We start from the raw sequence: 23942 nt of genomic DNA on the forward strand, positions 1-23942 counted from the left end.
TTTTTATCCTCCAGGAAGAACGACTAATAGTGCTAAGGAGTTGTAACATGTACATTTGTATGTCTGTATTATATTGTCTCGAGGCGCCATGGCATGCACACTAGAAGGAGCAGCACAATTTCCTTTGAATTGAAGCAAAAAGTTTTAAAATTAAAACTTTTTTTTTTTTTTTACAGCTAATGTGACGATAAGCGCCGCGATGTGAGCTCGTTCTAGTGTAAAATATGCTCCTCGGCTCAAAAAAGGTTGGGAAACACTGGGGTTCCTTTGACTTCCTGTTCCTGCTGGCATGAAAATAAGTCGTGGTGGGCGTGCCACCACATTTATATTAAAAAAAAAAAAAAAAAAAAAGACATCGTTGTCACCTTCTACTTGGAAATGTCTGTGTTTATGATTCTTCCCTTTTTTTTGGGGGGGGGGGGGTGATACTAAGCTGTGGTTATGGTAATGCGGATACGTGCCGGCGCCTTCCCAGCATGCTCGCTGTTTGACATTCATGGGGTTAAAGTCCTCTGAATGATGAAGTGTCAGCGTTTGGGACAGTAAATTGCACGGTTTCAATTGAGAAGAGACTTCCCCTCGGGTCCGCCGCCGGTCCCCATGGGCCGGCCTTGAGCAGAACAGCATGTTGTACATCCATATAAAAAAAAGGAGGAAATATGGCGGTACTTTCCTCTTTATGATGGAGTGATTAATCTGTCAAGCATATTGGCGCATAAATTCCCCCTCCCCGCAAAATAGTGTTTTAGCTTACTTTATGCTATATTTTATTTTTCTATTGCCTATAAACATAAAGTGTCACAAAGGGATAATGTTCTCATCAGTATTATTACAAAATGACCATAAATCTGAGGTCTTGTTAAAATTTTAAGTCCATTTTTTTGTCGGAAGCTCAACTAGGAAAAACAGTTTGACGGAAACCTTATTTAATCTCTTAAAATAAAATATAAACGACTGTGTTTGATCTTCAGGACTTATTTTCATTAGCTTCCTCATTGCTGTGTTCAGCAGAAGTCATGTTGCCTTTTGGGGATGTTGTTTTTCCTTATACTTCAGTAGAAATGCCTTGACAACACTGTGCTGCTTATTCCATCCTGAGAGACCCCAAACTAAACAGCAGAAACACTGTATATACGCTTGTTTAGTGCTATGCAAATCGTCTTTGCTGGAGGTAAAATTAACATTTTTAATTAAAATATTAGCACCAAACAAACACGGAAAAACACACTAATGATTAAATCATATTCATAGATTCTCATCGTGGAAAAAAGAGGAAGATATTGGTGCCTATTCTTGTACCATGCTAGTCCAAAAACGTGTTTGCTATAATCCTAATTATCAATTTAATTCTTCAAAAGTTGCAAATTGTTCTTGTGCAATATTCAATAAAATCTTTACAGTTTACGTTCACCGCTTTTTATATGTTTTGGGCATGAACGCAAATGTCATGTATAATCTGTGGTTTCATTACAATATACAAACAGAAACAAATGTCAACGTGCATTTCATCAGCGAGTGTATCATCTGAGCGAGGCCTCAACTAAAAATGTCGCCCTGTTTTTAACGCTACTATAACGCTCTCTATGGGATGCAAGCAGTAACTACAGATAGGAAAAAGCTTTTATAATAGTGTGTGCTGCTTTATTGCTAGTTTGCTTCAATAATCGATATCAATATACTTCATATAGCAAAAAAAAAAAATAATAATAATAATAAAAAATCTGCTTTAGCATTCTAGGTCCAGTTATCTTCATTTGTCGAATGAATTAATTAATTTATCTCCTCTGGTCCACAAAGGCCCAGCAGAACCTTTTGGTAGTCTCCCTTGGTGTGTTCCTGCACAGGGAGCACAAACAGAGCACAATCAAATCCAGCTGCTTGTATAGCAACATAAGAGGCCATACATTAGTAGACTCACCATGATGGTCTTTTGAAGAGACTGGCCATGGTGGGCTTTGTATTCCGAGCAGATCTTCTTCAGGTCCACTTCACAGCGCGACACAATGATCCTAGTCACCACCTTCTCCTTGGCTCCTTTATTCTAAACACAGCGACAATATGTCAGCACTTTCTGGAGTTGTACTTGTTCTACTCTAAAGCGGGGTACACGCATACCGATAAATTAGGTTGAATTGATCAAATCAGCCTTCTGATCAAAGTCAGCAAAAGGAGATTACGTCCCTAATAGATTATCCGTGGGCTGTGTTAACAATAATTTGCTCAGTAAATGGTCAGGGTAGACAATTGTAGATGTTAAACCAGTTGAATATTTACATTCACAAATCCTTATATGTGCGTCAATCCACGGACACCTTGGTAATGACATGAAACGGAATAATGGCCAAATTAGGAAGCAACCTGAAGCTGCCACTGTTGTCGGACATAAATAGAAAAGCTTGTGTTGTTTATTTCTAGAATGTGTCTCACAACAAAAACAATAGTAATAATAATAAAATAGTTATCCATCGGTGTGAATGTAAAATAAAAATGAGAGATAATGTAATAAAGGGGTAAAGAAAATGGATGGATGTTTAGCCTAGGTCCGGATGCCCTGTGGATCCATGCTGCCTCTCACAGGTCAGTTTTGGTACTACGACAGACAACGTGCAGTTCGTCATCTGGAGTATACCACACACACGCTAAGAGCAGTAAGAAAACACGTGTATTTTTCATATGTGGGGTCTCATACTACAAGAATGATGTTAAAAAGTGGAATGTGTGCACCCCGTTTAAGATAGCTTTACTGCCTTCGTTATTTAGTAGTTAAACACTCCCTTTAATCAATCAAGTGAATGCTTCTAATTTTTGGGGACCCATTAGGCAAGGTTCTTTTTCAGTAAGGTTGAACACGTTTGATGTAGAATACTCGAGAGCCCTGACCTCAACCCCATCAAATATATGTGGGATGAACTAAATCATTCCCACTCACATTCACACCTATGGACATTTTTAAAGTCTTTAATGAACCTAACATGCATTTTTTTTTTTAATGTAGGGGGCGGCTGGAGCACCTGAAGAAAACCCACATAAGCAAGGGGAGAACATACACACTCCACATAAGAAGGCCGGAGCTGAGATTCAGAACCTACAACCACTAACCCACCAAGCTGCCCAATAAACAAACAAAATAAATTATTTTTTATAAGTATTTCAATATAATAATATGACTAGGGGCACGGTGGCCGACTGGTTAGAGCGTCAGCCTCACAGTTCTGAGGACCCGGGTTCAATCCCCGGCCCCGCCTGTGTGGAGTTTGCATGTTCTCCCCGTGCCTGCGTGGGTTTTCTCCGGGCACTCCGGTTTCCTCCCACATCCCAAAAACATGCATTCATTGGAGACTCTAAATTGCCGTAGGCATGACTGTGAGTGCGAATGGTTGTTTGTTTCTATGTGCCCTGCGATTGGCTGGCAACCAGTTCAGGGTGTACCCCGCCTCCTGCCCGATGACAGCTGGGATAGGCTCCAGCACGCCCGCGACCCTAGTGAGGAGAAGCGGCTCAGAAAATGGATGGATGAATATGACTAGGCTTTACACGATCAGGATTTTTGGGGCCGATCACCGATCAGCAAGTTTAAAAAGAAACGATAACCGATCACAAGTTGGAGCAATGTGACTATTTACATGACTTGTTCATTTATTGTATATACTTGTGTACTGTATACTGTATCCATCCATCCATTTTCTGTACAGCTTATCCTTGTTCCTGTAGGCGTGCTGGAGCCGTCCCAGCTCAAATTATTCTCGAGCGTTTTAGACAAAAGTTAAAACACCAATGACCTCTAGGGGACATTCAAGGATTGGCCAATGACATAAGAAATCAACATTAAAAAATCAACAAATCAACATTACATGACTGAAATAATGGGTGATATCCATCCATTTTCTTTACCGCTTCTCCTCACTAGGGTCACGGGCTGCTGGAGCCTATCCTAGCCATCTTCGGGCGGGAGGCGGGGTACACCCTGAACTGGTCGCCAGCCAATCGCAGGGCACATGTAAACAAACAACTATTTGCGCTCACATTCACACCTACGGGCAATTTAGAGTCTTCAATTAACCTACCCTACATGTTTTTGGGATGTGGGAGTAAACGGGTGTGCCTGGAGAAAACCCACCCAGGCACAGGGAGAACATGCAAACTCCACACAGGCGGGGCCGGGATTTGAACCCCGGTCCCCAGAACTGTGAGGCAGATGTGCTAACCAGTCGCTCATCGTGCTGGCGGGTAATAACTTGCTGTAATTCAATTACTTTATTGCAATTAAATTACTTTAATAAACACTGTTAATGATGGTGATATGATAATGGGTTACTCTAACTTTCTCACTGTCCCAGGTATATGGATGGGTTTTGTCCATTGTTCGAGTGCGTTTGACTCCCCCCCCTTTCCCCCTGCCCGCTTTGTTGCTTGAACGCAGCATGCTCCTTGTGTACATTCTTCAGGTGCTCGCTCAAATTTGTTGTGTTGAAGCATTTAGAGGACGTTCCCCACGACGTACTTCAGTTGTGCACAGACTGCAAATAACCTCCGTGGTGTTTGTATGAGACACCGCAAAATAGTTCCGCACCGACGACGTGTTTTTTCACCCACAAGATTGAAAAAAACTTTATTGGCCGTCAGATAGTTACAGTACTGCGCAACAAGACACGGGACAAGGCTAAAAATAAACTAGCTTTTGGATTCAGCGACAAAGACGCGTAGTTAAATGTCTTGTGCGGCGCCGATCGATGACGTCATTGATCGCATCGGCGAATTATGACATGAAAGCCGATCAGCCAATCAAGCAAAAAATGTTAATTATCGGCCAATACCGATAACACCGATCAGATCGGCGTAAAGTCTAACTATAACATAATAATATAGCCTGGTTTACATAGGACCTAATATTCTGATAAGAATCAAGTTCGAAGCCCAAACTGAATAATGAAAAATGAATGCTCCATACAAACCCATCATCCTCATGATAAACTGAAAATATCCATGTACTGTAACTGATAGTTCTATAGTAACAAACTGCTTGTTGATTTCCCCATAGGTGCACACCTCTAGTGAGAATTTTATTTAATTATTATTAGTGTATCCTTTTACCTTCATAGCGTCATGCAGTCTGTTGGCAAAGTACAGCTGTTTGTTTTCAAAGCTTTGTACTAGAAAAAGAAAAGAAAAAAAAGTCAAAAATAAATCACCATACAAGTAATACTGGAAGTCATGTACTATATTTAAATCTTAAGTACCTAGAACCAGGAAGGACTTCTGCAAGTCTCTTTTCACTTCCTTCATGATGCTCTCCTGCATGTCGTAGGGGCTGTAACTCTTGTACCTCTGAAACACTACCAAGGACACGAGCGCTTCATGAGCTGCTTTTTGTTCCGCTTTAAAAACAACAACAACCTGCATTCGATACACAACAATGACGTGCGCTGAACCTCTTTGCAGGTGGGGGACACTCCTCTCCGTCATGATAGAGATCCACGTTGCCACGTCCGTTCCTTTGGTCTTCACACCAGCGTCGTAGAGTTTCTGCGTTGAATCAACAAGACGCCAGTAAATTAGCGAAGTTTTATCATCCAAGTCTGGTGTGTTTGAGATAATTGATGGTAGAAAAAGGATCAGGAGCCCAAATGACTCCGCGTCCCTTTGCAAAGTCATTTGGAAGTGGCATTTATTTTAATTATGGTCCTCTTAAGTCCCTCTGATGTTAAATACCAAGCAAATAGCAATCAAGGGATTTTTATTAGGAGTGCCTAAAAGGACCGGTGCATGTTTTATTACAACTATAATTTAAAAATTACAACTTTTAAATGTGACGATGCTGTAAATATTAATCTGTTAGTGAAACAAAGTGTGGACAGAACTTACTCTGGCGTCTTCATCAATCTTTTCATAGTCCACCACAGAGGACGGCTCGTCTCGCTTGGCCTGCGCAGAATGAAAGTTTGTATTCAGACTCAAAATTATGAACATAAACAAAGTCGTTGGTGTGAGTGTCTGAGCGCACCTGCACCAGAGCGAGCAGCAGCTTTGCAAAGTTTCCCGAAGTGTCATCTGCTACGTCTTTATCCAGGTCTTTCTTGAACACTGTGGAAAGTTTTCCATTTTAGATGTAGCAATGGCGATGTTGCAGAAACACACATTATAATTGCTATACACTGTATAGTGGCCGCTACATTTATTTATCCCGCTGCAGAAAGTAACAGGCGGCCTTTATTTGAGGAGAAGTCTTTAGTTCTTATTTTCCACAATTAAAAAATATATAAAAAAAAAAGGGCTGGGCTATGAAGCCTTAAAGAGGAACTAAAGCCAATACGTCATATGCGCCCCCTCGAGCACAATATTCTGATTAATAATTGTGTTTGTGGAATAAGATTAAAATATGAATTAATCAATTTTCACCCATCTCAGGAAGCCGCCATGTCGGGCAATATGCCCCTCTGCTGTCGACCGAAATTAACATCACAACTGCCCCCTCGCGTTGCGTCAGCTATAAGCGGAATGTCATGTGACCAAACCCGGAAAACAGCTTAGCGGACTCCCTGTGTATGTTGCGATAACTCGCATAACTGAGGGTTGATGACATGATGGTTTGTACAAAAAGTTGGAAAGTTTCATACACATTCAATTCTGGTGCATTTTTATCCGAAAATCTAATTATGCATTAACCATTTAATAGTGACCTCTGAAAAGTTCGAAAAAAAGTCAGGCCCGGACACCAGGTTCACCGAGTGACACGAGATTGTATGGGCATGTCCATTTTAACAAGATGAAGGGAAGAGTCTCGAGCAGCAACTGAACAGAGTCTGCAAATTTCTTTTAAAGTAGGTATCTTTGGGTGAACTTTGAACTCTTACAAGGGAATTCCCCCGAAACCCTGAACCAGGTATCCTAACACAGATGGACGATGCTAAATTGTGATGGTTTTGACAATGCAATCTAATGTGGGTAGGGCATGGCGTGAAAGTTTGATGATCATTTGGAGGATTCGCCATGAAAAAAGCGGGTGCGAAGGGCCATTCATAATGATTATTACTCACACTCCTTGTAGACCTGCTTGATCTCCTGCAGCTCAGAGTTGCTGCGTGAGCACAGAATCTCAATGAGTGTTTCTTCATCAGTGCCGAGTCCCTGAAAGACACACCCACGTCTCGTTTGAACTCTTCAAAGTTACAAGACATCCGACATGTGAAATAAGGCGCATTCTGTCGTTTGCCCGCAAGAGGGAAGTGCCGCTCTGGAAATGCGCCTGCCGGCACGCTGAACAGTGTAATGCAATATTGTGTCCTGTTGTGTACCTTGATGGATCCTCTGATCTCTGAGGCATCATACTGGGACGTGCTCTTCATCAGACCAAGGATGACACATTCCACGGAGCCCGACAGTGCCCCCTTCAGAGCTGTGATCATGTCCTAAAAGACAGTGGCATCATATTATGGTCACCTTAAGTGATCCTGCACAATATCATGTTTCCGTCACACTGGTTTTATTCACCTTAAGTTAAACGTTTATTTAAACTCCAAATATGAACAATAAACAGCCTTCACCTTTTTTGCTCTCCTTTCATAAGCAAATGCAATTTCTCTCCTCTGAGAGTACGCCCGCTTTGTTAGGACATCAATGATGGTCTGTTCGTCCACACCTGAGGACCAGTAAAGGCACTTTAACGAGATACAAAACGAGCTCTATCAAAAATTAATAAAGTTAATAAAGCTACATTTGGATTGACACGGTCAGTGAGGTACTGATTTAAGGTTATTGTGGTTGTAGTACATGCAGTACTATAAAAACAGCACTGCATCTTATTGAGAAGTGTGTGGACTGAGTGGTTGGCAGGTCGGCCGCGCAGTTCTGAGGTTGGGGGTTCTAATCTCAAAACCAGCCTTCCTGTGTGGCTGGTGCATGTTGTCCCCGTGCTTGCGTGGGTTTTCTGTATATACTCCTGCTTCCTCCCACATGGCAAAAACATGCATGTTAGGTTCCATGAAGACTAAATTGTTAAGGAGTGAATGTGAATGGTTGTTTGTTTGTGTCCTGCGATTGGCTGCCGACCAGTCCAGGGTGTACGCCGCCATTCGCCCAAAGTCAGCTGGATTAAGCTCCCTAATGAGGACCAGCGCAACAGATAGTTTTCCAATGACACACCTATGGACACACAAGAGGCCGCCATGTTGGAGGTAAACGCATTGTTTTGTTCCAGTGCTTATTGACAGCCAACATAAGGAATTTGTGAATTACTATCTGGTGTTTGGCTGCAACATTACAAGTGGGACGGACAAAGTCTCATTTCACTGTTTACCGGCACCATTTTGGAATCAGGGCGAGCAAACTAAGTATTTGACAAGAAGAAGATAGTGGCATTCATGAATCGGCAGAGCTGATGTCACTACCCAGTCCATCTATCCATATAGATTTGTTCTGAACACTTGGTTGAAGGTAAGCTTTAATGCTTAGTAACTTACATGCTGTACATATAGTTTATATCTCAATTTTCAAAGTTTATAGTTTCATTCAGAAAGTAGCAGATATATAAAATATATCTTATGTTGGGTATCGGTCGATTATTACCGTGGTGTTTTATTAAACATATATATGTGTCTGAAATGGGGGATTTTTTGATTATCTGAATGGCAACTGACTGTCACCATGCTAACCACTATCTACCTTTGAGCCTAAATTTAGGCAAAGTCAAAAACTTTTATCTTAAGTAAGCCAAGCTGTCAACTATTCCAGGTCATGAAACAGAGGGTATTTGAGAAAGGAAAGTGCTTTTAAATGCGGGTATGTGTGAGTGGAAACAAATGCTCAATTGTTTTAGTGAATGTACGGTATAATAAAACGAATGCAAATACTCACCAATATTCACTTTTAAAGAAACTAATGAAAAAGTACAGTGTCATTCTAGCAAAGTTGAGGGCTTGTTCACTGTTACCAGGCGCTTCCAATGAGTGTTTTGGACAGCGCTCTGGCGGCACTGACGTTGCAAACTTGGACCACTTCCCAAAACGTTTTTTTTTCTTTTTTTTTTCCTTCCACCCAAGCCAGGATGCTGACTCACAAATCACCAGTCTATTCAGAAACTCACCAGTCTATCCAGAAAAACTTCAGCTACATTTATTCAATAGGATTGTACAGAGTGCATCTTGCCTTTAGTTTTGATAGCGGTCTCTATCCTCGCAGCATCCTTTTCGGGGTCAAAGTCCGAAGCAGGAACAACAGTTGGGTATTTTGTCTCATGGGACTGTGTGATGAAATAAGACAAGTCGGTCAATAAGATAAAGGAGGACATGTAAAAGGCGTAAGTAAGTAAAACTGTTTGATTTTACCTCGGCTTTGAGGGACAGTTGCCCCAGGAATTCAGCCACCATTGCCATTTTCACTTTCCTGCAAAAAGTCACACATCATGTGATCATGTATCAGTATAATCCCATCACTGAGGTAGAGTGGGACACCTTTGTTTAGTCTATTCATGTAATCAAATTCTTCTACAGCACACTCTGCTATCCTAAAATGGATGGATTAAAGACACATTATGCACCCCTCAGGCTCCTGTGTGTTTTTCATTGGTTCTCAGTCAAGGTAATTATTATAATTTAGAGGCAATTTGCTAATCATTGACACACATCCAGTGGACACGCCATGGAATGCAGTATGAATTCACACACAGGACACACATGTGGAGGCAATGTGAGATCAGTGAATTGTTCTTAAACACTGAGAACTACACGCAAGTAACAACATATACAACACATTTGCTCAAACAGTTCATGCTAGTCAATGAATCAGCTTTTTTTTTTTTTCTCTCCCCTCCAAGGTCTTATAACATTATTTTACAACAAAGCTAGTTTTCTTCTCCACAGTTGTATGTCGAACAAAACTGAAACTTACCTAATTCGTAGAAGTTGGCACAACACAGAAGTCGTGTTGATGTGTTGGAGTTAAGGGCGTGGAGATTTAACGCCACTGCGACTCTGACACGGAGAGGACTTCCCCTTTCACCACCCCCTCCTCCTCTTCCCACCCATTCCTGACTCCACCCAGTTGAACAAGCAGCCACTGCAATGTTGATCTTGACAGAGTGGGGCTACTAATCTTTGTTAAGTAATGTTTTCTCTCACATAGTGATCGAATCAGGCAACCACACATCCATTTGAATGCTTCCAACTTTATTGCTCTTCCAATTCTTTATAAAATTACAACTGAGAAATTATACAAAAATAAGAAAATGCATTAGAAAAACATGTCTAGTTTACCTGTCTGAGTGTTTCATCACACTGTACCTCGCAGATAATGTGCTGTGTGATTTTAAACTGAATGCTGAATGAGTTTTTGAATATATTTGTTACGATTCGCTGAGCGGTTGTTGTTTTTCTTTTTCTTCTTCTTCCCCCCTGGCTTGGGCAGCCCCGCTGCACTTCCATCTACTGTAGCTTGCTGCAAGAAACAAGAGTACATCATGACAAATACTTACAGGATCTTTGCTTTCATGATTCAAACTGCACTGGCAAAATCTAATGAGTGCCAAATCAAGCACGACATAACGTGCAAATTTATGATTTTCACTGTTTGCCGTGTGTGTGGACTTTTAGTCAGGGAAGTAATGAATGTCACCGAAGTGACTACAGTAAACTGTGCTGAGCCGAGTAGTTCAGACTGCAATGCTCTCTATTGTCCTGCTTGTTCGTTTTGCACTTACAGGCATGCAGCACTGGCACTGGTTCAGGCAGTCTCAGAAGAACGTGTGCAAAGCTCACCAGGAGACGCATTTGGTAAGTCTTGTCTTTTAAGGGATTCGTGTGTGCTTACATGTATTGACAGTGTGTGCGATTGTATTTTTCACCTGTGACGCAGATTGCGGTGGGAAGGTGCAGGGCACACGGCCGTGCTTCTTGTGGAAGTGCAGAACAACAGTGGGATCCACGGGTATCCAGGGCACGAGGCCAGAGGCGGGGGTCTTGGGGAGACCGCTGTGGACTTCGTGCAAGTCGTAGACCGTTCGAGATGCTTTCCCATCCGTTGCTTTTAACAAAGTCACAAAAGGCTCCCCTGGTTTGTGTGTGATCAGGTATTGTCCTTCTTCCATCCTACAAACACACATTGCATCACTGAGGGCGTGTCAGCGCATTCACTGAGACTTTGTCCGGTGACTGGAATGTGAAAAGTAGAATGTGGCATGTCTACTGTTAGACAGGAGTTCTGCAATTCCGACACAAACACGTAAGCGGACGAGTGTCACAGTTCCAAGCCTGAGCCTGACTGAACTAAAGTTCCATCAATTTAAAACATATGAACAACTCACCTGCTGACCTACCAAAGCACAAGCCCAACATTTACCGCATATGCTCTCGTCCATATATGGTAGTAATAGACAGTGAACCCTCCAATGTCAAATGGCCCAAAATGGGTACAGTTTTGAGAGCAACCAGTCTTCTGCAGAAATATGCCTCAAAAATCAAACAAAACATAATAATTCAAACTATTAGCATGCAGGCGTCATAATATTGTCCATCCATCCATTTTCTGAGCCACTTCTCCTCACTAGGGTCGCGGGCGTGCTGGAGCCTATCCCAGCTGTCATCGGGCAGGTGGCAGGGTACACCCTGAACTGGTTGCCAGCCAATCGCAGGGCACATACAAACAAACAACCATTCGCACTCACAGTCACACATACGGGCAATTTAGAGTCTCCAATTAAGGCATGCTTTTGGGATGTGGGAGGAAACCGAAGTGCCCGGAGAAAACCCACGCAGGCACGGGGAGAACATGCAAACTCCACACGGGCGGGGCCGGGGATTGAACCCGGGTCCTCAGAACTGTGAGGCTGACGCCTGCGATTGGCTGGCAACCAGTTCAGGGTGTACCCCGCCTCCTGCCCGATGACAGCTGGGATAGGCTCCAGCACGCCCGCGACCCTAGTGAGGAGAAGCGGCTCAGAAAATGGATGGATGGAAATGTGTTTTACCAAACAGTAAATAGCATTGTGCTGAAAGCATAATGGCCCTGATAACAACCAGACCAGAGAAGCTAGCCAACAAGCGGCTCATGTTCACTTTCCGTTATTAGTCTGTCCGCCCTCTTCAAATGGTGAGATGGGTTTTATTTCAGAATACAGTGGTTAATTTTTCTTTACAAGTTTGTATGATGGCTAAGAATGAACACTGGCTTGTGATGAGAATTGTATCTCTGTCATTGCCACAGTGACACCTAATTGACTATTTAGTGGTCGATAATATTAGTGAACCAGAGAGCCAGCTAGCTAGCGCTTACAACAACATCAATGTCAAGATAGCCAAGGCAATTGTGCTGAATGGTCAAACTAGTCGACTATCAGCTTCCCACTTGATGCAAATTTCATCTTATCTTCCTATTTACTGTCCTTGTAGTCTGTTTACTGGCGTTTTTTTATTTTTATGTCATTTGAGAGTTCACTGATACCTGAAGCAATCAATGAAAAAAACATTACAATGACTGAAAAGGCAAAGAAATGAGATACAGTGGGGGATAAGCACTAACAATTGGAAGAGTTTGTTGTCTCTCCAATGTCTCACACTGTTAGCAACTTACTTAGTCAGCTTTTTCAGAAGGTGGTGCAGAATATTTAGTGACTTCGCTGGCCTGTGAACAAAAATAACCATGTGTCACTGTGTTGATTTGGACATACGCTAGTCAATTTCAACACTCTAAGTTAACAAAACCAAAGGCTGTGAGAGTGATGAAAACTTGGCAGTTGTGCTTCTCCTGATTCGCTGCTTGCTTTACAAGTCTTATCTTTAAATCGCAAGTGGAATCATCACACGAGGAGGGTGATTAGATTCATCTGAATCATCTTGCAAATCCGACAACTCACTTGAACCCACAGGAGATGTTGTCTCTCCACGAGTCAGGCAGCCTTCTGAGCAGCGCTACTTTAGAAGTGTGTGGATTGATGTGAGCTACACAGAAGGAAAGGGACAGAGAGGAAGCTAATGAGTGCAGACAACAAGAGCTTTCCTCCATCAACAACATAGCCAGTGCTGAGAAAGGACTGAAATGTCTGATGATTTGCTTGACAGCGTGGGGAGAAATACTTGCAGTCTCCTTTCTTACCTTCCATTTCAGCAAAACTCTTAAGACTGAATTAGAACCACAAATACAGTGGAGAAAATATTTATTTGATGCCTCACTGATTTTGTAAGTTTACCCACTGACAAAGACATGAATGGTCTAAAACCCTAATGGTGGGAGTATTTTAACAGGGAGAAACAGTATATCAAAAGGAAAATCTCAAAAAATCACAGAAAATAAAAGATTCAAACTGTTTTGCAATTCATTGAGGGAAATAAACATTTGACACTCTATCAAACTATGACTTGGTACTAGGTGGAGAACTCCTTTGTCGGCCAGTACAGAGGTCTGACGTTTCTTGTAGTTGATCAACAGGTTTGTACAAATCTCGGGAGGAATTCTGGAGCACACCTCTTTGCAGATCCTCTCCAAATCCTTGAGCTGGCTTGGCAACTCGAAGTTTCAGCTCCCTCCACAGATCTTCTCTGGGATTTAGGTCTGGAGACTGGCTAGGCCACCCCATGACCTTAATGTGCTTCTTCATTTAGCCACTCTTTAATTTCCTTGGCTGTGTGCTTTGGGTCATCGTCATGGTAGAAGCCCCATGCACGACTCATTTGAAGCTTGTATTTCTCCCTTCCAGCCTTGTGCAGGTCTACATTCTTCTCCCTGATGTCCTTAGAAAGTTCCTTGGTCTTGCCCATGATGGAGAGGTTTGTGTCTGATTGATTGATTCTGTGGACAGGTGTCTTTATACAGGTAACAAGTTGAGATAGGTGTCTTTCATACAGCTAACGAGTTTAGACTAGGCGTACTTTCTTAAAGTGAGAGGACTAGTCTGTGGGAGCCAGAATTTATTTTATTGTTGGTTGGGGATCAAATACTTATTTCACTTAATGAAATGCAAATACATTTTCATCTTTTTTTAAACGTGATTTTTAATTATTTTTTTTAATAGATATTCTCTCTCTCTCACGTTTAACATAAACCTACCATTAAAATGATAAACCGCTCATATCTTTATCAGTGGGTGAATTTACAAACTCAGTGAGGGACCTATTAATTATTTCCCCCACTGTAGCCAAATAGGAGGATGACCACATGATGATACATCAGCCATAAAGGGGGAAGTCTTGTATCAGCTGGGCCAGTTACATAAGCCTTTATTTTTTCGATTTAGAATGAACACGCTGACACGTCAGTAGCAGAGTGCATGAATATGAAGTGTTTTTCGAAAAATATGTTATCAGAGATGTTTTCCATGGTAACACCCATGTTTTTGCAACAGGCGCGATAACCGTGAGGAGAAGACCCAGCAAAATAAACTTTGGATTACATTTTTAAAAGTTTTAAAACATAATCCAAACCATATGATAAAAAAACAAAGACTTAAACTGCTACGGGCTTCCCTGTATCTTGAGGTCTGAGGTCGTTTTTAAGCTGTGGCTGTGGCAACAGAGTAAACTTGAGTCAGTCTGCAGTGGGAGGTGGTGGTGAGTCATCTAAAGACTATTCTCTTGGTTTGTGTAGGAGGGTCCCTGCCTTGCCTCGTTCAAAGTGTGTGTGTGTGTGTGTGTGTGTGTGCGGTTGGGGGGGGGGCGGTTCTGTAAAGCCACATAACTACAACTTTATAGAAAATTAAACCAGTGCTGAATATTTCACTGAATCAAAACTTCTCTTGATTTGAAAAATAAGTAAAATATATTTTTTTTACATACCTATGAAGGAAACTGTACTGGAGTGGAGCGCCGTCTCCGTCCACAGATGGCAAGCTTCACTGCTACTGAGACACTCCACCCCGTGACACAGCTGGTAGTCCAGCTTGGGGAAAACATGCACTGGCAGAAACTGGTTTAAAGAACAATAAAGAGATATCAGCCTGAAACGCATCAAAATGATGTTCGTACTGTGACATGCATACCTGGCTTGCGTTTGCAACTACTTTCCTGGCTCGAGCTACAGGGACTGAGCTGCGCACTATGATGAGAACATCTTGGAGACTGTAGAGCTTGTACAGAAGGTTGCCTCTCTCTGGGGCCGTGTAGTCTTGTTCATCCTCAGCGCCAGCCTGTAGCTCCTGAGACAATATTTCTGTACGGGGTGGTGAAAAATACAGGTCAAATATCAATGATGAGCATGAACTCCAAATCTATTATACTGGGCCAGCGATTCACAAAGTTACAGTAATCTAAAAAAAATTTTTTATATCCAGTGCAATATATTTGTGAAGTACAGGTCAGTTGTACTATCTGATATCTGAATTAAAAAAGACATTATAATAAACCAATTTTAGGAAAAAAAGTTACATCCAATGCAACAAATACTGCAAGACTGTTGAATTTCCCCTCTGGAGATCAATAAAGGATTATTTTTGGACTTTTGAGACTGTAAATGCTTGGTTGGCTGGGTCAAAGAACAGAATGTGCCACGTGTCCCGCAGACCATACTTTGCCCACCCCTGGTCTACATGCATGCGGGAAAACATAATTTTAATCCCATAGGCCCGCATGACCTAAAACATAGTAAGCCGTTGGAAGACAAAAATATGTGGAGTGGGGCGTTAGTTTGACACTGACTTTTCTTCTGTGGAGAGCTCGTGTGAACCACTGGAGGAGCAGCTGAGGCCTCTCCACTCTGGTACCGGTTTCGCTCCAAGTAAGAGGTCACACAGGGTTTCACAAGGGATAGTGGCAGGGTGGGGCGTGGTGGTTCGACACATCGGGTGGGTGAGACGGTCTCCTGGGACGAGGCGGGGCGTTTGGTGGCTGCGTCGTTGGCCGTGCTGAACATGGCTGTCTGCATGCGCAAGATCTCCCCCAGCTGGTCGGCTGGGGCCTTAGCTTTTTTGGACACTTGCCTCTGTGCTGTACCGTTTTTAGGAGAGGGCGATGTTGAGATGACAGACTGAGAGGCGAGGCTGACGGCAGGGTCGGGGGGGCACATTGTGAGTCCAGGCGTAGGTTGCATCGTGGGGGTCCTGGCTTGAGATGGTGATGTAGCGTCATCGATGATCAGCCTCTCATCCTCAGAGTCCCCTGTGACTGCCAGGTCTTGATCACTTTCTTTATTGGACTCGTATCCTGGCTTTGTAGTGTTTGCCTCATTTGCTTCCATGCCAACCATCGGCGTCATCTGTACTGTTGCCAGGTAATGCCTCATCGAGCTGAGCTTCTCCTCTTGTGAACTACGGCCGAGGGGCTCACTGAGCTGTTTCGCCTTCGTTGAAAGTGGCGAACTCGCACTTTGAAGACATGAAAGTTGCTCGTTTTGTGTCTTCCGCACTTTAGAGGGTGTCATGAGCGGTGCCTCTCCAAACGTCTCCAGGTCAGTGAGGTCCACCCCAAAGTCGACGTAGTCATTGTTGAGAGAGATCACGTTTCTTTGGGAGCTCTCCTGGTTTGCAAATAGATATGGAGGCGTACTTGATAACAACAACAAAAAAACAAATAACAGTAATAACAAATGTGAGCTGCATAAGTGGCAGATACCAGTGAGGGTTTCTGCTCGTCCACAGGAAGTTCCGTCATTAAATGGAACACGTTTCTTTTTCCATTCTTTTTAATGGAGTGCTTTAAACTCTCCTCGTGGTAGATGCGACTCTTTTCCCTCACGGTTATTTCATTGTCCATTAGGGGTGACTCTATGTAAACAGTTTTCTTCTGAGTAACACCTGCAGAGAAGAGTTATAAATCACAAAGGCATCATTACACTATTATCTAATCTCTGACAAATTACATAAAAAAATATTTTAATATTATTTTTTGGATTACAGGGGTTTCTCTTTTTACAACAGGCCTGTCATCTGACGTTTCAAGGTTATGAATTGTCATGAACTATTTTGCCCAAACAAGTAACGTACAAATGTGTCTTCTTGCACCACAAGAAGACTGTAGTTACTGGGGTTTTTTTGACAGCCAAGCACTGTTTTTCATAAAAATATTAACTGTAATTATGACTTTATTAGTACATTAGTCAAGGGTAGTCATAGACTACAGCACATTCTGAATTTTGGGTTACGAAATGGAATTGTATCATAAACCAAGGACCCACTGTGCAGTGGGGCCCATAAATTCAACCAAATATCACAATTGCTGTTGCACCTTTGCCGTGGTTCACTTTAATGCAAACAGGAAGTTCCCATCTCTCAGCAAAGTCAGGGCCGTGGTTGTCCAACAGTGTGATCAGGGCCTCTCGCTTGAGACACACGTGTGGCTCGTAGTGTGCACACAGCTTCTCAACATTATCATCACTGCTGATTGCCTGCCAAGCAAAACAAGAGCTGCGGTGAGGAAAACTTGGACACCGCCTGCTGTCCTTTGTGAAAACTGCAACAGCCAAAATAATGTCTCAAAAGACCCACGGTCATGAATCCCAACTCCAGCAGTCACAAAAAGAATCTTTGCGTCTTACTTTATCGGAGTAATTAAAAAAAAAAAAAAAGTATAACAATTGCTTACAGCGTGCATGTCCTTAGCTTTTTTGGCTGGAGGATTTTCTGATGAAACACTCTGATAATCCGTTGCAAGCTGTGCATCAGCAGGCACAATCACAGGGCCTGTGATATCCACACTGCCCTGGGGAGATAAAAAGGGTCCAAATACGGAAATGAAGAAAATTAACCAACATAAAAAGAATAGTTTTGCAATTCAACTGACTCAAGTTAAATTTAAAACCACAGCAGAACAACCATATTATACAGAATGGGTCCAAAAATTGCTGGAACAGCCTCAGCCAGAATACATTACCATGACAACGAGCTGTTTTTCAAAGGTGAGAGACAGTCCCGGGTTGAATGTTCCGCCAGTCAAACTGGTCATCTCGCATATCTGATAGAGCTGAGGTAATGTTCGAATCCACTCCAAACGTACCCTAAAATAATCCTGAGAATAAAACCATTTTTGATTTAATACTTACAGATATAAGAAAAAAATAATAAATTGTGTTCAGTCACTGAAATACCTCTGCATATTGCAGGGCTCCCTGCGATATGAAACTGTAGTCGTCAGCACATGTATTGGCCACATCTTGCAAGTACCTCTGAAACTGCATCACTTCATAGTCTACTCGGGCCTTGAGTTGCTGAAGTATTAGCATAATCCTTAAATCAATGAATGCAACAAGGATTAGCCTGATGAAATTTATTGTTAAGGGATCTTATCGTTACCTGGGGAGGATCCCTGAGTTTCTTACTACACAAACAGCCAAGATACACCCTCTGCTCTTTGATGGACAGGCTAGACATGCACGGGAAGGGCAGTCTGGGTTGAGGAAAAACATCATCCGCCTCTTTCTTTACCTGCTTACCTTTACCTACATACGCTTTTGTAGTATTTTTACTACACTCTGGAGCATCCATCAAATTGTCTGTAAAGGAAGTGTCAGTGTCCATGGTGTCCCAGCAGGAGTCATCTTTACTGATGCTGCTGCTGTCTTTAAACTCTTTGGTAGTAGACTTTTGTCCAGACTGAGCAGCACACTCTGGTTTTGTGCTGCCATTCTCTGCAGGGCTTGAGGAGAGAGAAAAAAATATTGGGGCAATTGACATGCCACACTAATGAATACCAATCAGCTTTTTAAAGAGCACATGTACAGTGAGTTATTTGAACAATGATTGAGTTGTTCGCATTTATTTTTTGCACCACAACGGACTGGAAATAAAACAATAAAAATTTGATTGAAGTGTAGACATTCAGATTTCATTGAATAGGTTTCTCAAAAATTAGCATTCAAGTATTATAGCCATTTAATAACTACATGTTCACTGGGTTCAAATCAGGCTCAGAACTTCCTGTGTGGAGTGTGCACACTCTCCCTCTGCTTGTGTGGGTTTTCTCTGTGGACTCCATCTTCCTCCCTAATTCTAAAAACGTGCATGTTAGGCTCAATGAAGACTTGATTATCCAAAGGCGAAAATGTGAGTGTGAATGCTTGTTTGTCTATGTGCACCCTGCGATTGACTGGTGTCCAGGGTGTACACTGCCTCTCGCTAGGGTTGGGAATCGTTTAAATTTGAGCGATTCCGGTCCCGATTCCTGTTCCTCAGTTCGATTCTGGTTCCAAACGATTCTGGATTCTGATTCTTTTAGGGGCCTGGGTCAACAAAGATTTGCATGGTTTAAAAAAGGGTTGTCCAAATTATGAACATAAATTTTCTTAGCAGCCCACAGCATAGACTAAAAGCAACATTTGACTCAGGGTTCTTTATAACCAGTATCAATATCAAACCTATGAACTAAAACGCAATGTGTGTGCTAGTAACCCAATTGACTCAATATTCATTAATTCATGTTTTACCTAAAAGTTCAACAGACCAGTGTTAAACTAGTTATTTGTGACTGTTTTATCATGTCAAATTGTTTATATGTGCAAGTGTTACCTTGACTTCCTGTTTTAAGCATGTGGCCTTTTATTTTGAAGGGTAACAGAACTCAGCATTTTGGCACAAAAGGTAACTTCACACGACACTGCCGAAAACTAAAAGTAAAACTAGACGGCAAGAAAAAGAGTAATGGATGGAACCAAATGCTCTCTAAAACGTTTATGTGAAATTTGTTCCAATTCATTGTGAGGTTGCTAGTTTGACCTTTGGTGAAATTTTAGCTCAATGTTAAGCTTCTAATGCGACTGTTTCTACTTCCTTTTCAGGATGGGAAAATTGGTTATATTTTATTTTTGCGTCAGTCATCAGCTCTTACGCTGGTTTGAAGAATAAAATAAACACTAAAACCCATCAGTGCAAGACTGCAACCCACCATTTAACTTGTTAGCTGCCTCAATGTTGGCATAGACGTATTTTATTGTTTCACACTCACCCAATTGATTTTTGACTGAAGTTCCGCGCGGTATAGGCTGAGGCTGGGAGCGGGAGGGAGCGTGTCAAACTTCTACACATCATGAAAGCCTCCTTTGCACGATAGAATCTTATTCCAGGTGTTGCACTGAGGCGACTTGTCATTTATTTTAACAAAGTTAAAAAACACTTTTGTTCAACGCCGCCATTGGGCAGAACCACGTCTTCGTGCCCGTTCTTCTACGTTGGTTTTCGCCACTTTCTTCTTTGGGGTTGGCGGACTGTAGGCATCGAAACCTGGAACCGAAATTTTTAAGTTTGAACGATTCCGGGAGAACCGGCATGTAACTCCCGGTTCCAATCGGTTCTCGATTCTCGATGCCCAGCCCTACCCCTCACTGAGTATAAAGGCAAAACATTGTCAAGATACTTTTGGACCGAAATGCATTAGTAGAGTATTGACTTCTTTAGTTGATTCATTAGCATACCTTTGTAGAGAAGCCCACAGCTCTCTTGTACTGGGTGCAAGTGAATATTGATCGTAAACATCTTTGGTGAAGAAAGGAGCATCAGGGACAGGAGGGTCCTCCCTTGAAGGAATTTGCATTACAACTTAGTGTATTTTATATGTTGACATTTTATACATTTCTGTTCAGTTAATGCTAAATTAACAATTGCAATCAGATGAAGTACTGATGTGAGCTAGTTTACACTGTAAGTTGTTTTTTGTTGTTGTTGTAATTGAAGTCTGTACAAGCAGAGGTTGACATGCCATGAATATTAGGAACTACAAATCGACTATCATCATCCTACTCGTTCCGCAGTAACCTAATTTGAAGAATACATCGTCATGTGGTACAAGAAGACATGCTCATTTACCGATGTACTGACTGATACTAGGTATACTCAATAAGATTTACCCGAGTAATTTTTGGATAAATTGTAACTGTCAGCGTAGTTTTAATGTAGCATCCTTTTTCCCCTCCTTTTTTTCGTATTATACTCATTGGTGTCCCTCAAGGGGAAATTCAACCGATGTATACTTTGTGTTGCGCACCACACACATAACCACATCCCACACACAAGGAGAGGTCCAGAGTGAAAGAGGTGCGCAAAAGAGTACTGCACCACTTGAGCTGGGATGGTGAGGACGATGCCACAAGCGCATCTCGCCAACAACCAGTTGCAATTTTATTTTTACATTTTTGTCTATAGTGCGACTCGGATCTGTGTCTTCCTACTCCAAAGCCCAAGTCCTTACATTCGGAAGTACTGCCAAATGGGTGAAACCTGTCTGTGAAAGTTCAATATAATACAATCATATATATATATATTATATGATTAATAAAGTTTGCCTGGTGAATCTATTTTACATTTTTGTTTATTGTGCGAATCAGATCTGTGTCTTCCTACTCCAAAGTGTACTGCCAAATGGGTGACATCAGTCTGTGAAAGTTCAATACAATAAAATCATATATATATTATATGATTCATAAAGTCTGCCTGGTGAATCTATTGTGCTGTTTCACATGTGCAAACAAAGTTAATTTAAGTCAATTTATTGGGACCGAATTTTGTTTATGTAATTTTTTTTTTCAAATATATATATATTTTTTTAAGTGATATTGTTGGGCAATGTTTGAATTGCCATTTTCCTATTTAATATTTTTTTTCTCTAAACGACATTCAAGCGCTGTTTAAAAAAACTGATAAATCAACTATCAATAACCCAGTACTTGAATATTTTTTTTTCTTTGAATACTTACTTACTCAAGTAAATATTTGGAGGAGTACTTTTTACTTGAGTCATACTTGCTAGTAAAAGGAATTTTACTCCAATTTATTGGGACTCTACCCATCTTTGATGTACGTTTTGCTAACGTAACAGCGTCATCGATTCCTAATTGTTGTCAAATCTACACATTTACCACCAACTAAACACTATTGTATATTCATTTTCTGTACGCGACAATGCCAGCAAATTTACATCCCAATTAACTTGTAATATATACTGTACTGCATTAATTCACTACAGCGTACAGTACAGCTACGAGCTTCTTCGCTAACATGCACCGTTTCGACCTCAAATATGCTGACAACCATAACAACAACTTGTCTCCTTTCTGTCTGCGAAATGACTTCAATATTTACTCACCACAGCAGGTCCATTACTGTCAGTGGTCGGCAGGTCGGAAAAGCACATGAAGAGCCAGTTAGCCGATTAGCAAACAAGCCGGGTGGTTTTCTTCTACTACAGAAATGATGTCAACTTTTGTCACTCTCTACACAGTGCTGCCCTCCTTCGGATCCTGACAAAATTGGCCGTTCTTCGGTGGCCAATTGATATGTACTTTATTCATGTATTGGAGTGTTTCCCAAACTTTACTGAGCTCTTACATCAGAGAAATCTCACAGCACATCCCCAAACAAAAATGTCACAGAAAGTATATGCACTGAAATAATGAGGTTCTTGTCTCAATTTATTATAATATATAATTTCCTCTTTGTGACATCTGGGCCTTTTTAGTTGAACACTAAGCCATTATTCTGTTGCATGAATGGTAACAGGTGGATACACAGGTTAATTGTACCTTCTGCTATCTAGTGGAGGAACATGTAATTGCTGTGCCTGTCACTATATGTTGCTGGCATAGATAAATGAACAGAGATACACTTCTTCCGTGGCTGTGCAGCAAGAAAAATATCATAAAACAAAAAGATGAATGCGATTCAATTGTAAGATAAAAAATGTCAGTAATTTCTTTGGGTTATTTGGTCAAAACCTGAGAACAAATCAGTACTGGTAAAAATGTCGCATCTTCAACATAGAAATGCAACTTTTCCCCCTAAATCAATTTGTAAAACAAATGGAACAACAAGACAAGAAAACAGCCAAGAAAGAAAAGCCCATTACAAGCGGTAAATTTTATTATGGGATAACAGCACATAAAGCACATCTAAAACCGATGTGTCCAATGCACTTTTAATAAAGGTAATATTAAAGGTACAGTTTCTAAGTACAATATAACAACATTCATATTAGAATGAAAAGTATTTAAAAGACAACATTAAATTTCTTATTTTTCTTTACAGCCGTATTTACAAAATGAATCAAAATACTCATTTTCATATTTAAGAATCATCAGACAAGAAGGAGCAAAACTACGTTTGTGAATTGACTACCTGCTAAAGAGAGTTCTGGCCCCGAATTCAACATCAGTAGCAAACATGTGACTTAAAAATTGGTGACAACCGCACGTTGATTTTAGCTTCCCCTCAATTTGCACTGCTCCTGCTTGGAAAAAGAAAGACTCCCCCTCTGCTTCAATCATCCTTCTCATTAGACGACCGACACGGAACACAGAACATGAAAGGAACCCAGATGTACAGATATCCAAATACTTAACGCACAATGCATTAATTTTTAAAAATCCCAGAAAACAAAAGAAGTGGACGGACTTACTTTTTCTTTTTTAAGCTATAACTTGTGTGTGAGCATTTATTTGTCACTCAAAGGTGAGAGGGATGAGTCCGTACACTGAAATCATTTAACACTGCATGACAATGTTTAACACATAAAAAAAAGAGCAACTAAATTTGTGAACGTGAGATTTGAACAAAACACATGGTCACTTCAGTATACAGTTTGTAACCATCCACCCCCCCCCCCCCCCCCACACACACACACACACAAAAAGGACAAGCTAAACCATGTATGCGCTTTTGCTACACCGAGAGGCACTCAGTGTGACACACTGTGTGTTATTGCCAGCATATTCGCATTTGCTACAGTGGAGAGGAAACATTGTCCTCGAATGGCCTTCCGTGTCCACGTTCTCCTTCCAAATGGGCAACAAAACAAAAGCAAACTGCCTGATCCCAGCACCACTTCCTTGCATTATGTGAGGATCTATGCAGACACAAGAGAGGTAAATACTTGACAAACTACAGCCTCAGAGTGTCCTTGCTGCTAAATTTAAAACTTACAATCAGACAAATAGAAATAAAACACAGCTGCATCAGTTAGAATAGTTTTTTTTCTTCCATAAAGCATCCTTAAATAGCTTGTTACTTAGCAGATACTAGCTTTTGCTCTAAGTCAGGAGGAAATAAG

The 23942-nt window shown here is 41.4% G+C and overlaps 2 protein-coding genes across 6 annotated transcripts; both read right to left on the reverse strand.

Annotated features, from left to right (window-relative positions):
- Positions 1 to 383: 383 nt before the first annotated feature.
- LOC133402688 (annexin A2-like) lies at positions 384 to 9971 on the reverse strand. The gene is made up of 13 exons (XM_061676690.1): positions 9883 to 9971; positions 9321 to 9378; positions 9142 to 9235; positions 7542 to 7636; positions 7293 to 7406; positions 7035 to 7125; positions 6002 to 6081; positions 5863 to 5922; positions 5430 to 5523; positions 5238 to 5333; positions 5092 to 5150; positions 1919 to 2041; positions 384 to 1836 (listed from the first exon to the last, which is right to left on the reverse strand). The coding sequence occupies exons 2-13, from the start codon at positions 9366 to 9368 to the stop codon at positions 1771 to 1773; spliced, it is 1020 nt and encodes a 339-aa protein (XP_061532674.1). The 5' UTR covers positions 9369 to 9378; positions 9883 to 9971; the 3' UTR covers positions 384 to 1770.
- A 187-nt stretch (positions 9972 to 10158) lies between these two features.
- ice2 (interactor of little elongator complex ELL subunit 2) lies at positions 10159 to 22069 on the reverse strand. 5 transcript variants are annotated; one of them, XM_061678101.1, is made up of 15 exons: positions 21984 to 22069; positions 20317 to 20418; positions 18203 to 18545; positions 17998 to 18117; positions 17784 to 17918; positions 17496 to 17612; positions 17139 to 17298; positions 16527 to 16708; positions 15615 to 16431; positions 14960 to 15129; positions 14757 to 14886; positions 12842 to 12926; positions 12559 to 12609; positions 10835 to 11078; positions 10159 to 10428 (listed from the first exon to the last, which is right to left on the reverse strand). In XM_061678101.1, exons 1-15 carry the CDS (start codon positions 21995 to 21997, stop codon positions 10300 to 10302), a joined length of 2799 nt encoding a protein of 932 aa, XP_061534085.1. In that variant the 5' UTR covers positions 21998 to 22069; the 3' UTR covers positions 10159 to 10299. The 5 variants fall into 5 exon arrangements, with proteins under 5 accessions (XP_061534085.1, XP_061534084.1, XP_061534083.1 ...); XM_061678100.1 differs by lacking the exon at positions 21984 to 22069 and adding an exon at positions 19851 to 20125 and having other exon boundaries at positions 20317 to 20395; XM_061678099.1 differs by lacking the exon at positions 21984 to 22069 and having other exon boundaries at positions 19851 to 20402.
- Positions 22070 to 23942: the final 1873 nt, after the last annotated feature.

The sequence above is a fragment of the Phycodurus eques genome, chromosome 5, assembly GCF_024500275.1.
Source record: "Phycodurus eques isolate BA_2022a chromosome 5, UOR_Pequ_1.1, whole genome shotgun sequence".
NCBI classification, from domain to species: Eukaryota; Metazoa; Chordata; class Actinopteri; order Syngnathiformes; family Syngnathidae; genus Phycodurus; species Phycodurus eques.

Bases quoted from the DNA above. Each gene is read 5' to 3' on its own strand.
- LOC133402688 (XM_061676690.1), bottom strand. From the start codon at position 9,368: ATGGCAATGGTGGCTGAATTCCTGGGGCAACTGTCCCTCAAAGCCGAG. The intron at 9,236-9,320 runs GTAAAATCAAAC...TTCATCACACAG, and splicing joins AACTGTCCCTCAAAGCCGAG to TCCCATGAGACAAAATACCC. The intron at 7,407-7,541 runs GTGAAGGCTGTT...ACTGTCTTTTAG, and splicing joins ATGAAAGGAGAGCAAAAAAG to GACATGATCACAGCTCTGAA.
- ice2 (XM_061678099.1), bottom strand. From the start codon at position 19,993: ATGACAAGTCGCCTCAGTGCAACACCTGGAATAAGATTCTATCGTGCA. The intron at 17,919-17,997 runs GTATTTCAGTGA...TTTTATTCTCAG, and splicing joins GAGCCCTGCAATATGCAGAG to GATTATTTTAGGGTACGTTT. The intron at 16,709-17,138 runs GTGCAACAGCAA...TCTTCTCTGCAG, and splicing joins TAAAGTGAACCACGGCAAAG to GTGTTACTCAGAAGAAAACT.